Raw genomic sequence first — 15,900 nt, forward strand, 5'->3', positions numbered from 1 at the left:
AGGTGATATATCATTGTGGTTTGATTTGCATTTCTCTGATGATTAGTGCTGTTGAGAATCTTTCCATGTATCTGTTGGCCAAGGGTGTGTCTTCTTTGGAAAAATGTCTATTCACGTCCTCTGCCCATTTTTTAATTAGGTTATTTGTTTTTTGATATTGAGTTTTATGAGTCCTTTGTATATTTTGGATATTAACCTATTATGAGGTATATCATTTGCAAATATCTTCTCTGATTTAGTAGGCAGCCTTTTCATTTGATTGGTAGTTCCCATGCTGTGCAAAAGCTTTTTAGTTAGAGTAGTCACATTTGTTTTTGTTTTTTAAAGATTTATTTATTTATTTATCTATTTATTTTTGGCTGCGTTGGGTCTTCGTTGCTGCGTGCAGGGTTTCTCTTGTGGCGGTGAGCAGGGGCTATTCTTCATTGTGGTGTGCAGGCTTCTCATTGCGGTGGTTTCTCTTGTTATGGAGCACGGGCTCTAGGTGCGTGGGCTTCAGTAGTTGTGGCACATGGGCTCAGTAGTTGTGGCTCGTGGGCTCTAGAGCGCAGGCTCAGTAGTTGTGGCGCACGGGCTTAGTTGCTCCGCGGCATGTGGGCTCTTCCCGGACCAGGGCTCGAACCTCTGTCCCCTGCGTTAACAGGTGGATTCTTAACCACTGCGCCACCAGGGGAGTCTACCATTTGTTTTTTAATTTTGCTTTTGTTTCCCTTGTCTGGAGAGACAGATTCAGAAAAATATTGCTGAGGCCTGTGTCAAAGAGTGAACAGCCTATGTTTTCTTCTAGGAATCTTATGGTTTCAGGCCTCACATTTAAGTCCTTAATCCATTTTGAGTTTATTTTTGTACGTGGTGTGAGAAAGCAGTCCAGTTTGACTCTTTTTCATGGAGCTGTCCAGTTTACCCAACACCATTTATCAAAGAGGCTTTTTCCCCATTGCATATTCTTGCTTCCTTTGTCATAGATTAATTGACCATATGTGTGTAGGTTTATTTCTGGGCTCTCTATTCTTTTCCATTGATCTATGTTTCTGTTTTTGTGCCAGTACCATATTGTTTTGACTACTGTAGCTTAGAAGTATGCAATCAGGGAGCATGGTAACTCAAGCTTTTTTCTTCTTTCTCAAGATTGTTTTGTCTATTTGGAGTCTTTTGAGTTTCCATACAAATTTTAGAATTATTTGTTCTAGTTCTGTGAAAAATGCCATTGCTGTTTTGATGGGAATTGCAGGAAATCTGTAGATTGCCTTGGGTAGTATGGTCATTTTAACGATATTAATTCTTTTGATCTATGAGCATGGTATAGTTTTCCACTTGTTTGTATCATCTTCAATTTCATCAGTGTCTTGTAGTTTTCCAAGTTCAGGTCTTTTACCTCCTTGGTTAGATTTATTCCTAGATATTTTATTCTTTTTGATGCTATTGTAAATGGGATTGTTTTATTAATTTCTCTCTCTGATAGTTCATTCTTAGTGTACAGAAATACAACAGATTTTGTATATTAATTTTGTATCCTGCAACGTCACTGAATTCATTTACTAGTTCTAATGATTTTTTGATTCATTTTTAGGATTTTCTATATATAGTATCCTGGCATCTGCAAACAGTGACAGTTTTACTTCTTTCTTTCCAATTTGGATTCTTCTTATTTCTTTTTTTGTCCACATTGCCATGGCTAGGACTTCCAATACTGTGTTCAATAAGAGTGATGAGAGTGGACATCCTTGTCTTGTTCCTGATCTTAGAGGAAATGCTTTCAGCTTTTCACCATTGAGTATGATTTTTGCTGTGGGTTTGTCATCTATGGCCTTTATTATGTTGAGGTAGGTTCCCTCTCTATCCACTTTGTTGAGAGTTTTTACCATAAATGGATATTAAATTTTGTCAGAAGTTTTTTCTGCATCTGTTGAGATGATTATATGGTTTTTATTATTCAATTTGTTATGTGGTGTATCACACTGATTGATATACAGATATTGAAATATCCCTGCATCCCTAGAATAAATCCTACTTGATCAGGATATGTGATCCTTTTAACGTGTTGTTGAATTCGGTTTGCTAATATTTTGTTGAGTATTTTTGCATCTGTGTTCATCAGGGATGTTAGCCTCTAATTTTCTTTTTTTGTGGTGTCTTTGTCTGGTTTTGAAATCAAAGTGATGCTGACCTTGTAGAAAGATTATAGAGCATCCCTTGTTCTGCAATTTTTTGGAATAGTTTGAGAAGGATAAGCATTAATTCTTTTTAAATGTTTGGTAGAATTCACCTGTGAAGCCATCTGGTGCTGGATTTTTGTTTGTTGGAATTTTTTTTTTAACTGAGTAAATTTCATTTTCATAATTGGTCTGTTCATATTTTCTATTTCTTTTTGATTCAATCTTGGGATATTGTACATTTCTAGAAATTTGTCTATTTCTTCTAATTTGTTTATTTTATTGGTATATAATTGCTTGTAGTAATATCTTATGATCCTTTGTATTTCTGTGGTATCAGTTATAACTACTGTTTCATTTCCTTTTTTTTTTTTTTTTTAAAGGAATTCCTTTTTTATTTTTATTTATTTATATTTATTTATTTATTTATTTTTGGCTGTGTTGGTTCTTCGTTTCTGTGCGAGGGCTTTCTCTAGTTGCGGCAAGCGGGGGCCACTCTTCATCGCGGTGTGCGGGCCTCTCACCGTCGCGGCCTCTCTTGTTGCGGAGCACAGGCTCCAGACGCGCAGGCTCAGTAGTTGTGGCTCACGGGCCTAGTTGCTCCGCGGCATGTGGGATCTTCCCAGACCAGGGCTCGAACCCGTGTCCCCTGCATTGGCAGGCAGATTCCCAACCACTGCGCCACCAGGGAAGCCCTGTTTCATTTCTGATTAATTTATTTGGACCTTTTTTTCGTGATGAATCTGACTAAAGGTTTATCGATTTTGTTTATCTTTTCAAAGAACAAGCTCTTAGTTTCAGTGATCAAATCTTAGTTTGATTGGTTTTTTTTTTTCAGTCTCTGTTTCATTTATTTCTGCTCTGACATTTATGATTTCTTTCCTTATACTAACTTGGGGTTTTGTTTTTTATTCTTTTTCTAGTTCCCTTAGGTTTAAGGTTAGGTTGTTTATTTGAGATTTTTCTTGTTTCCTGAGGTAAGTTTGTATTGTTATAAACTTCCCTTTTAGAACTGCTTTTGCTATATCCCATAGATTTTGGATCCGTGTGTTTTAATTTTCATTGGTCTCCAGGTATGTTTTGATTTCCTCTTAATTTCTTCAGTGACCTATTCGTTGTTTAGTAACATATTGTTTAGCTTCCAGGTGTTAGTGTTTTTTGCAATTTTTTACTTGTAGTTGATTTCTACAATCTCAGAGCATTGTGGTTGGAAAAGATACTTGATATGATTTCAGTTTTTTAAATTTAATGTGATTTATTTTGTGGCCCAGCATGTGATCTATCCTGGAGAATGCTCCATTGCACACCTGAAAAGGATGTGTATTCTGCTGCTTTTGGATGGAATGGTCTATAAACATCTCTCCGTTTGTCTATTTATCTAAATCCATCTTACCTAATGTGCCATTTAAAGCTTGTGTTTCCTCATTGATTTTCTGTCTGGATGATCTGCTGATTGATGTAAGTGGAGTGTTAAAGTCCCTTCCCATGTATTTAGGTGCTCCTGTGTTGGATGCATATGTATTTACACCCAGTATCTTCTTGTTGTATTGACCCATTTATCAATCTGTAATGTCGGTCTTTGTCTCTTGTTACAGTCTTTATTTTAAAGCCTATTTTATCTGATTTGAGTATTGCTACTCCAGCTTTCTTTCGACCTCCATTTGCATGGAATTCCTTTTTCCATCCCCTCACATTCAGTCTGGGTGTGGCTTAAGATCCGAAGTGAGTTTTTAGTAGACAGCATATAGATGGGTCTTGTTTTTTTAATCCATTCAGCCACGCTGTGTCTTTTGATTGGAGCATTTAGTCCATTTACATTTAAAGTAATTGATGATTAGGTATGTACTTATTACCATTTTAAAAATTGTTTTGGGATTGTTTTTCAGTTCTTTTTTGCTCCTTTTTTTTTTTCTTTTGCTCTCTTCCCTTGTGATTTGATGACTACCTTTAGTATTATGTTTAAATTCCTTTCTATTTTTTTTGTGTGTGTGCATCTATTATAGATTTTTGGTTTGTGGTAACCATGAAATTTATATATAGCAACCCATATATATATATATGTGTGTGATTTTTTTAAGTTGATGATCTCTCAACTTTGAATACATTTTAATAACCCTGCATTTTAATCCCCACCAGATGTTTAATGTTTTTGACATCATCAAGCTTTTTCTGCATCTTTTGAGATGATCATATGGTTTTTATTCTTCAGTTTGTTAGTATGGTGTATCAGCTATTATTTTTTTAAATATGTTTTCTGCCCCTTTTCTCTCCCTTCTCATTCCTACACCCCTTCATGTGAATGCTAGTATGTTTGATGTTGTCCCAGGGGTCTCTTAAGCTATCCTTATTTTTTTTAATTCTTTTTTCTGTTTGGCTTGGGTGATTTCCACTGTTTTGTCTTCCAGTTCGATGATCCCTTCCTCTATATCATCTAATCTACTGTTATTTTTTTCTAGTGTATTTTTTATTTCAGTTATTGTGTTCTTCACCTCTCTTTGGTTCTTCTTTGTATTTTCTAACTCATTGTTAAAATTCTCACTGTTTCATCCATTCTTTCCCCAAGTTCGTTGAGCATCTCTCTGATCATTACCTAAACTCTTTATTGGGTAAATTGCTTATCTTCACTTCACTTAGCATTTCTTGTGGAGTTTTATCTTGTTTTTTCATTTTGAAAATATTCCTTTGTCACCTCTGTTTTTCTGGTTCTTTGTTTTTGTTCTTCTCTGTATTAGATAGGCTGGTTATATCTTCTGATCTTGGAGAAGTGGCCTTAAGTAGTAGACATCCTATTCATCCCAGCAGCACACTCCCCCCTGGTCACCAGCCATGTATTCTTTAGGGGTGCTTCTTGTATGGGCTGCATGAGCCCTTTTGCTGTGTTAGGGCCAACTACTGTGGGTACACTGTTAGGTGTGCCTGGCCCTCAGCCCAGTTGATTGCCAGGCCCTGCCTAGTGCAGTGGCTGCTGGCCACCGGTGGAAGGGGCCAAGTCCCAGCATGGCTAGCTGTGGGGACCATGTTGTCCCAAGGCTGGTGCCCACTCACTGGTTGGTGAGGCCAGCTCCTGAGGCAGCTGGCTGAAGTGCACCAGGGGGTCATGTGTCTAGTGCCAGCCCAGTGTGGAAACAGAGACGCCACTCTTAAAGAGAGAATGCAAAATCTCACATGCTGTACTAGTGGTCTAGCACTAGTTCCATGACCCCCTAATGCAGAATCAAGTCCTGCAAGCCAGGGGGTCCTGGAGCTAGTCTTGGCCTGCTGATAGACAGGACCAGGTTCTGCGGATACTGGGGACTGAGGGGGGCTACCTATGGCTTCTGCTGGCTTGCTAGTGGGTTGGGCTAGTCTCTGCGTTGCTGGCTGCTTAGCCTCGGGCATCACAGGACTGGTGACAACTGGCCTTTGGGCGAGGCCAGATTCCAGTGCCAATAGGTTAGTGGGAGGACTTCAAAATGTTGCTTGCTAGCACCAGTGTCCTAGTGGCAGCATGAGCTCCTGAAAATGGCTGTTGCCAACATCTGTGACCCCAGGGTGAGAATTGCTTGCCTCCTGACTCTCCAGGCAACTCTCTAAGATCAGCAAGAGGTCTGACCCAGGCTCCTTTCATATTACTGCCTCGGCCCTGGGTCTTGGAGTGTGTGAGATTTTGTGTGCGCCCTCTAAGAGCAGAGGCTCTGTTTCCTACAGCCCTCTGGTTTTCCCAAATGCAAGTCTCGCTGGCCTTCAAAGCTAGACGTTCTGGGGACTCATCTTCTCTGTGCAGGATCTCCGGTCTGGGGAGCCCAATGTAGGGCTTAGACCCCTCGCTCCTTGGGGAAATCTCTGCAATTGTGATTATCCTACTGTTTGTGGTCACCTACCCATGGGTGTGGGTCTCGACTCTACTGTGTCTTCACCCCTCCTCCCATCCCCTTGTGGTTCCTTCTTTATATCTTTAGTTGTAGAAGATCTTTTCTGCTAGCCTTCAGGTCATTTTCATTGATAGTTTCTTTGTAAATAGTTGTGATTTTGGAAGGAGGTAGGCTCTGGGTCTTCCTTCTCCACCATCTTGGCCACCTTCAAGAGATTGTTAAAGAGATCTTTAGGAGATTCTTCTATCTGTTCAGTTTTTTAAAAAGTCACAAATATAATTTCATGAGCTATTTAAACTAGTACACACCGAGGTGGTGCTACTGTTGAAGAAAAGGGCCTTTAGCTCTAGGGGATCCTGAGTATGTAGCAACAATACAACTTAAATGTGCCCCTAAGCTCGTGTTAAATAGTAGAACAGCTTGTGCTCAGAAGGCACTGGTAGTTTGCAAAGTCTTCACCTGTGCTCTGTCATTTACTTGTCACAACAACCAATTGAACTGAACAGGATCCTGGTACACAAATCTTCATTATACAATCTACCCACACAGAAGAATTTCTTTACAATGTCATACAAATTGTACCTAGGTCTTGGAAGAAGTTAGGTTTTCAAGCTCTGAAGACAAATTTTGCTTGTTTTTCTGTTTGTTTTGTAGGTCAGTGATCAAAAAATATTTGTTGACAAAACAAATGAAAAAATGAATGAATGAACATGGGGTGTGAATGTAATACATAATTTCATAATGTCCTAACTTTTTATCTGGAAGAAGGACTCTTACCATACTTTTCAAAAACTCAATAAGTATCATGTATTGATCACAATTTGCTCACAGATTCACAACTTTTTGTTTCTTTTTTATTCCTTTCATTTCAGAAGCTCTTGAAAAGTACAACAAGTTGAAAGTGAACCAGCTTGCTCTCGGGCAGGACCAGAGCCATGAGCAATAACGGAACAGACCTCACCACTGGTTTCATCTCCTCTATTGCAGCCATCCTTTTGTTTGGCTCAAACTTTGTACCACTTAAAAAATATGAGACTGGCGATGGTAGTTATGTTTCCTTCATTGTTAGTCTTAAATTAATTTTAAATGTGAAGTTCACTTTTTCGGTCTTTTATAAATGATGGCTATAAAAATGAATTTTGCTGTACCTGAAGCCAAATGAATAGAGCTTAAAAAAAAATCATCTGACAATGCCTATGCCACAGGTTATCTGACTGCTAGTCAGTATAGGATAACCTTAAGATTGTGTTTCATCATAAAGCCAGGATGGGGAAAGCTTTTTAACCATGTCTGTTATGTTTAGAAAAGAAGGACGTTAGCTCTACTGATAACACTTGTTTTGCAAACACAAATTGCCAACACAGTTGATATAATAGAAAACAATTTGCACATCACACGACATTTGTTTGCCTATGAGCAATTTTGACTCTGACAAACATTAGGTGAACACAGAAAACTGCACCCAGATGAACAAAGATGCACAGTAATGCACAAAATATGCTCACACACACCCCTTCACACAACCACCAGGTCTGTTACACCACACCCATACACATCTGGTGTTCAAACCCTCATTCACCACCTTCCCAATAATTCACAAGCTACAACACTTCTGACATCCATTTGCATAAGCCAACTTCAGATCTTTTTTAAGGTAAAGTTCCATATTTATTGCAGCATTTGTGAATGTCTTAACCACTTAACCAGTGTAAAACTGCACTACCATTTTTTTAGGCTCCTATCTTTTCTTAATAAGTTGTTGATGAAGCTTCTGAGTGTTGTGTCCTTAGCCCCATTTTCCCCCTAAGCTCTGCAGGTTTTATCACATGACTTTACACAGTGTGGTGATGTTTAGGAACACACTTGTCGCATTATGGTAGAACTGACTGTAATGTGAATTTTAGGGAAGGAGAAGCAGTAGTTGTTTTTATCTACCTGCCTTTCCTGTTAAAGCCAGGAGAAGGAATTGGGGTTGTTATGGTGAAAGCCTGGTGGGAAGCATTGTGTTTTCACTCCAATTTATGTCTTTTGTTTTTCAACTTTATCTCAGGCTTTTTTCTTATGTCTTTATACCACTAAGACAATAGAGTTACAAATCTTTTCCCTCCAGAGCCTTTCTTCTTCTTCCCTTTGGAGTTAGAACAGGAATGAAAAGTACTAAAAAAATAACAAAAAACATACTAAGGGGTAGAGGACCTGACTTTTGGGTGTTCTACAAGAACTGTGTGATCCCAGACAAACCTTATCCGCTCTTTTGTTCTCAGTTTCTCATTTGTAAAATGAAGTTCCCTTTCATCTCTGTGTTCTTACTTTTTTTGTCTTAGAGGTTAACAGCCTTTTTTTCCTCTCCTCCACCGTGAGATTGAATAGAAATAGGCAAAATTTTCCAATAGAGTCAAAAGTGCTACACTAAGTTATAACTACCTTAGTATTTTTTCCAATGTCGATGTTTTCTGTATCCTTTTAATCCCTAAACACTCTTTCTAAGCCTCAGAAAAGTACAGATCCACCTCATATCACCATGTGACCTTCAAGTAACTGGCAGATGGTAGCCCAGAGCATAGGAAGGGGAGTAGCCCTGACCTAGAAGGGTAATTCTCAGGTCTGGAATGTCTGACTCATTGCAGACACTCAACTCCAAGTGCATGAGACCTACATATGGCCATAAAGGACTTTATGTTTATCCCAAAGTGGCACATATGATCCCCAAAGGTTTAAATTACTATCATGCTATTGTGAAGTTCTTAATGCCATGTCTTTGGTGAGGAATGGCACTAAGTATAGCATCTGAATAAAAATATATGGTCTTGGTCTTGCCAACATTCTTTGGTAGAAAACTTTTGATCCCTGTTAAGCAGGAATGCACAGTGTAGAGCAAGCTTTGGAGTCAAGTTAAGTTTAAATTCCAATTTTACAAACTGTTAGCTATTTGGACACGTTGCTTCATCTCAGATTCATTTTCTGTCTTTGAATTAGCGTTAATTATGATGCATAGTAGTTACAAGAAATATAATAAACATGTAAAGTGCCTGGCATATAGGCATGCAATAAATTGTGACCATTACTGTAATAATTCATTGATATTCCTAAGCACTAATTTCCTTAGATCAGTTTGAACCAATGACACCAATTTTTTTTTTTTTTCCAGGAATGTTTCTCCAGTGGGTACTTTGTGCTGCCATATGGTTGGTTGCCTTGGTGGTCAATCTGATATTACATTGCCCTAAGTTTTGGCCTTTTGCAATGGTTGGGGGCTGCATTTGGGCAACAGGTAATATTTGATATAATTTATTCTTTAATCATTTTGTGCTATGATCAAAATAAATCTGGTTCATAATAGAAGGAAACTAAATGAACAATTTAGTTTCTTTCATTTATATGCTCCATAAATATTTTTGGTACGTTTCCTGACTCTTTCCTTTTAATGATTTCTTTCTTAGTTCCTGGTAGATAATCATGATAGTAAAATTATTACTATATATTATATATATAATTATATAAAATTATTATAGGAAAAATGTTTCACTCGCTATCTGTTCAAGCATAACTCATATATAAGTTTAAGTGTTCTGGTCTTTCTTTCTTTCTTTCCCATTATGTTTGTCAGAAAATATTTATTAAACAGTCATTTCTACTACTATCATTTTTAGGACTTGTCCTTAAAAGTAGACAAACACAGACACATGATCATTTCAAAAGCACCGGCAGAAAAACAAAAGCAAACAAAAATCTTCCCTCTGTTGCCTTCTCACTGTTGCCTGAAGTTATATAACTAGAACTCACACCTTTGCTTGGCCAGTCAGGAATGTTTTTCTTCTATTAATATAAATACACCCCAGGAGAGTTTTCTTCTCTTTAGCAAAGAGAGTCCCAAGTATCAAGGCTCTCTAGAGGCCATTTGATTAAAAGCAAATAAATTTTTAAATGTTAAAAATGTATTGGGTAACTACTTAATTTGAATCTCTACAGAATTAAGTGATTTAGTGAAGATGATGAGTTGGAGGACAAAAGAGTTAACTTTTAAATTTCCACTAGAGTTGTAATTATTATAGCTCACTTATACCTTAGTATGCTTATGGTTGTCATGTCTAATGGGAGAGGGGAACAGAGAAAGCAACCATTCATCCTGCAGATCTTGACAACCGCCATAGTATCTACATTCACCCAGCAGGTCCCACTGGGAGTCGGTGGGTTAGAGTCTAGTTTGAGAACTGCTGCAGACGGGGATGCTATAGGTTACAGTAGCTGATTGGATGTGGGGAGCAGAGGAAAGGGAGGAGCCAATGGTGATGTAGGGGTTTTATCGTAAGTGATTAGGAGAGTGATGGTGTCATTGACTTGGATGAGGAAAACAGGGAAAAGAATGTGTCTGAAAGGGAAAATAATGAGTTCAGTTGGGAGCTTTTTAGCTGAAAGTTCCTGGTGTTGGAATTTCTTATTGGCACTAAGACTCTGGAGAAGGTCCAGGCTAGCACTGGGAGCATGTGACTCTAGCTGATAGCTGAAACCATGACACTAGTCAAGTACGCAAAGAAGCATACAGCAAGAGGTGGGGTGTGTTCTAGGGAAAATATTCAGAGGGCATCTAAATCCGGAAGGTGTGATGAGAAAGAGCAGCCAGAGAAAGAGAGAAACAGGAGGGAACTGGGAGATGGAGAGATCTTGGAAACCAAGAGAGGGAACCTTTCCAGAGGAGACTGACTGAGACCAGACAGCCAATCAAGAACTGGAAAGAGCAACCATGAATTTCGTCCTGAGAACGAAGCACTGGGTGCAGGAATCCAGAAGACAAGTTGGTGAGCACAGGAGAGCCAAGTCTGGGGCCGCACTGGCACAGGGACATCTGCCCGTGGTTGGCCCTGGTTCGAGTCGGAGGGGATGGTCACTAACGATTTTATCATTGACCGGCTTCTGCAAAAAGACACAAAACAGAGACCTACGCTAAGGATGAAGAGCATTGGTGCAGTTAGGCAAGGAGCTAATTCAACATTTTCTCTGTAGGATTTTGCCCTAAGCTTGGCTCTTTTAGCAGTCATAATCATGAGTTTAAATGCCAAAACATGTGGCTGTTTTATTTTTAAAATGATGAATTGCATTTTACTAAGTTTGTCCAAATCCCATAAGCTTTTTTTTTTCATTTTTATTAAATCTTTATTTTGTTTTATTTTTTTTAATTTTTATTGGGGTGTAGTTGAGTTACAATGTTGTGTTAGTTTCTGCTGTACAGCAAAGTGAATCAGTTATACATATACATATAACCACTCTTTTTTAAGATTCTTTTCCCATATAGGTCATTACAGAGTATTGAGTAGAGTTCCCTATGCTATACAGTATGTCCTTATTAGTATCTATTTTATATATAGTAGTGTGTATGTGTCAATCCCAATCTTCCAATTTATCCCTCCACCCCCCTTACCCCCTCATAACCATAAATTTATTTTCTACATCTGTAACTCTATTTCTGTTTTGCAGATAAGTTTACTTGTAGCCTTCTTTTAGATTCCACATGTAAGCAATATCATATGATATTTGTCTTTGTATGACTTACTTCACTTAGTATGATCATCTCTAGGCCCATTCATGTTGGTGCAAATGACATTATTTCATTCCTTTTTATGGCTGAGTAATATTCCACTGTGTACACATACCACATCTTCTTTATCCATTCCTCTGTTGATGGACATTTAGGTTACTTCCATGGCTATTGTAAATGCAAATCAAAACTACAATGAGGTATCACCTCACACCGATCAGAATGGCCAGCATCGAAAAACCTGCAAACAATAAATGCTGGCGAAGATGTGGAGAAAAGGGACCCTCCCATGAGCTTCAGTTGAAATTAAAATAAAAATTAATTCAATTGATAAACATGTTTTCTGTATTGGAAATAACACCTTTCTTCTGTATATTTCATCTACAGGAAACATTGCGGTTGTCCCAATTATCAAAACCATTGGTTTGGGCCTTGGAATCTTAATCTGGGGATCATTTAATACCTTAATCGGCTGGGCAAGCTCAAGGTAACACAAAACAAAGTGTTTCAACTATGATTCTCTGCACTCACACTCTGTGTAAGGCCAGTGCTAAGAATGGGACTAGCTGAGAGGAATAATGCTTGGTTCCTACCCTCACAGAGGTCACCACTGGTAAGGCATACACATAACATATGCTACCTTGAATTACCATTTCCCTTAAGTTCTAAAGAAGTGATCTAACACTCTGATCAAGATAGTAAAGAATTGCCTCTAGGGAACAAAGTAGGGAGGGAGAAAGGACACTGATATTTATGTTCCCTTTCTATGTGTGGCAATTTGCTGGACATATTATATACATTATTCCCATCTCAATTTCACAACTATATGAGGTAAGTGCTATCTTATAAGAGAACTGACACACAAAGAAGATGAGGAACTTGCTGAAGTTCACAGAGCTAATCAGCCAGATTCAAACCCAGGCCTGCTGGTTCTAAAGCCCACATTCTTCCCTCCAGGGTCTGAGCCAGTGTCAGCAAACCCTGGTCCAGCTTCCCAGCCATTTTTGTAAATAAAGTGCTATTGGAACACAGTCAAACACATCCGTTTAAGGAGTGTCTGTGACTGCTTGTTCCCTATAATGGTAGAGGTGAGTAGTTGCAAGAGACCACCCAACCCGCAAAGTCTAAAATATTTACCCTCTGGCCCTTTAAGGGAAAGTTTGCCAACCCCCAGCTCTAGAGCTGAGCTCTCCAGATAGGGTCACCGCAAGCCACATGTGGCCATGTGTATTTAAATTAATTAAAATGTGATAAAGTTAAGCATCGAGTTCCTCGGCTGCACTGGCCACGTGTCAAGTGCTCCATCGCCGTATCTGGCGGAAGCTGCCCTGTTGTCCGGTGCAGCCTGGGAACAGCCTTATCATCTGAGAAGATCCTTTTGGATTGCACCACCCTCACTCAGCATTAAGATGAACATTCAAGTTGAGTTTGGGAAACTAAATAGAAAGGGGGCTTTTACTCTAACCTTGCTTTCCGGGCTCCTCTTCCCGCTCAAAGCACTACAACGACCTCAGTTATAACAAAGCCAACTAACTTCCAGTACATTCTTTCCTGTCCTTTCCTCATCCCCACCCTGCTTTTTACAAGTGCTATTTTCTTTTTCCTGTCCTTGCCTCCTTTCTCTGGCCCTGGGTGGTTCACAGTGACTGTCGGTGATAATCACTACAACCTCAAGGCATGGAAAAAAAAAAAAAAAGAATTTAAAGGGATGCCAAAGAGCAGGGATCTTTAACCAAGCAGTTATTGAAGTCTATTTCAAGTATTATACAAAGTAGCCGTCAACTCATCAGCATTCGATTATCCACTTAATCTATTTTTTCTTCCTTCTTCCTTAGTCTTAACGAGAAAAGGACTTTTCTTTTAGACAAGTACTTTTACATATACTAGCTCATTTAATCTTAAGAAACCTGTACGTGAGGTATAATTATAGGTATAATTGTCCCAGTTTTAAACATGGGAAATTGAGGCACAATAAAGATAGTTGACTTATCCAAGTCACACGTAGGTAAGAGGCCTAGGATTTCAGTCCAGGAATCTGACCCCGAGTCCATGGCCTTAAACACTGTGATGAACACATATTCAACAATATCTACTTTGATATGACTCTTTCAATTTCCAGGTTTGGCTGGTTTGGAATGGATGCGGAAGAGGTGTCAAAACCACTGCTCAATTACATCGGAGCTGGGCTGTCAGTAGTAAGGTACGCGGCCATTTCTTATGATTTAACTCTTCTTCCCAACATTCAGAACACTTGTTAAAGATCCTGATGTGTTTACATTGCTTGACACCCACGTCTCATCAATCAACATGGTTTTTTCTCAGATTCTTCATTTACATTGACAGGCATGGCTTCAGAGGACAGAAAGTATCAGGTCTGGGGTTAGGGGCCCCAGTCTCAGTGGTCAAAAGCTCTGAGACCCTGGGAAACCTTTTAGCTGCTGTGAAGCTCATTTTCATTATCTGTAATATTCAGAAAAATCATAAGACATAGCTTATAAATGAGGATTGAATGGAATTAAAGTATTTTGTGAACTAGAAAATGCTATAAGTCAATGTTATTCTGGCTTCTTGATGCTCTGAAATAGCCACCGATTCTCTCTTATTACTCATGTATTCTTTGCCACTCACTTTCCACTTTCCTGTCACGTCACTCAGCTCTTCTCAACCCGCTCAGATAACCACTCTCTCACCTGTGACAACACACACTCATGTAAATACCTGTTTGGGGATGTCTAGTTATATTCACTGTATGAATGAGGATGAAAATGACTTTGAATCTCTGAATGGCAGTGTTCAGTCCATAAAACCATCACTGAATTAGGTCACCTTAGATTCGGTCCCTTTTCCTCTCTAGACTCCATCTGTATTTCCCGTCAGCACCTCTCGTAATGGATAGTATTGCCTGCGAAGATTTTAGTACTTTTTTATTCTTCAGGGAAAGAACACTATATTTCCCTTCCTCCTGTGGTTGATGGCTTTTCTCCAGCCACATTCAGGAACAATCTCTTTGTCGCTGAAACGTTAGAGAGTTCTTAGAGAGTTCTTCCAGGCCAATCGGAGAGGAAATAACATTGATTATTCTAAAATAGCAGATTCTTGACATTTTTGGTTAGAGGCAATTTTGTATATTTTGTACAATTCACATAGCATTCGAGCTCTGAAGAGCTCTCTCAAAAAAACATTTCTTTACACCCCAAAATTGGAATGTAGAATGCCTTAGTCTTGACTTAATGATAATTTGAGGCCAATTTATCCAGTCCACCAGGCTTTGTTTTTCTCCATATTCCTTCTTCCTTTAGAAAGTGTACATTCTCTAAAATTATAAATTATTCACGTTCTATCACTTCTACTTGTGTGACCTTGGGCAAATCACTTAACTTCTCTAAACCTTGGTTTCTTCATCTGGGGATAAGGTGGGGATAATAATTGCACCAGCCTCATAGGATATTTTGAGGATTAAATAAATATGTTCAGTGCTACGTATAGTGCTAGACACATGGCTAACGCTCTATATGGTGGGTAATTTTAATTACAATAGTCACTCTTTTAATTAATAACTATTTCATGTTCGGTTACTGTTACTCCTTTGGGCCTATGTTGTCCAACTCAACAGTTAACTAGCCAGCGTGTCTGGGAGTCACCCAGCTTAGTCTGGATCTTGGTCTGAGGCAGGAAAGTGCAGTGGTCTCTACTGTGGTGCAGCCTGGCTCTCTTCTAAGTTTCTTTTGTTGACCTGAAACAAATAGACAGCCAGATTGTCCCCAGCAAAAATGGGTTTATTCAGGATCAGCAGAGAATTGCAGTTCGGGGTCTGCAACCATGGCGAGCCAGTACAAGTCCCTCACATCAAGGGAAGGAGAACGCTTTTATAGAGGACACAAGGAAGTTGGGAGGGTTATAGCAAACAAGGAGTCCATGGCTGTCGACCGGCTGAGGCCTGGCCAGGAAGGAAGAGGGGGTCTTTCTCTTTCCTGTTGGGCTCTGCTATGATCACAGGGCATGTGAGCTCCCCATTCTGGTCTCTCGACTCGATTTAACTGAGGTTTCTGTTTGTTAATATTTTTTACCTTTTACTAAAAGGAATTTCTGGAACCTTTCCATTTTAACTCCGTTAAATCAGTTTGTTCTTAAGGGAATTCATTGAAATGACTTGGAGTTTCATAGCCACTATAAGGAAACTTGGAATCTGGTTACATTGGTTTAGGATGTTGCTTTTCTTTTTAAAATGGAAACAATCGCTCCCATCCTCTGTACAGTCAATTGTAGAGCATTGCTAAGGTCATGTCTAGCCTTATGTCTTCCCTACGAGTTATCGAGGGTAAGTATCCGTCAGTCTCCATATCCAAGACCACCCCAGGCGTCT

General features: G+C 39.1%; 1 protein-coding gene across 4 annotated transcripts in view; it reads left to right on the forward strand.

The window, feature by feature from the left end:
- TMEM144 (transmembrane protein 144) overlaps positions 1-15,900 on the forward strand; it is a 48,512-nt gene that overhangs the window by 7,582 nt on the left and 25,030 nt on the right. For all 4 annotated transcript variants that reach the window (XM_007184149.2, XM_057547025.1, XM_007184147.2 and 1 more), the window contains 4 exons: positions 6,877-7,048; positions 9,153-9,275; positions 11,925-12,024; positions 13,657-13,737. In XM_007184149.2, the coding sequence (XP_007184211.2) occupies positions 6,940-7,048; positions 9,153-9,275; positions 11,925-12,024; positions 13,657-13,737 (413 nt within the window). In that variant the 5' untranslated portion in view covers positions 6,877-6,939. The remainder of the gene's footprint in view (positions 1-6,876; positions 7,049-9,152; positions 9,276-11,924; positions 12,025-13,656; positions 13,738-15,900) is intronic.

The sequence above is a fragment of the Balaenoptera acutorostrata genome, chromosome 5, assembly GCF_949987535.1.
Source record: "Balaenoptera acutorostrata chromosome 5, mBalAcu1.1, whole genome shotgun sequence".
In the NCBI taxonomy this organism is placed as follows: domain Eukaryota; kingdom Metazoa; phylum Chordata; class Mammalia; order Artiodactyla; family Balaenopteridae; genus Balaenoptera; species Balaenoptera acutorostrata.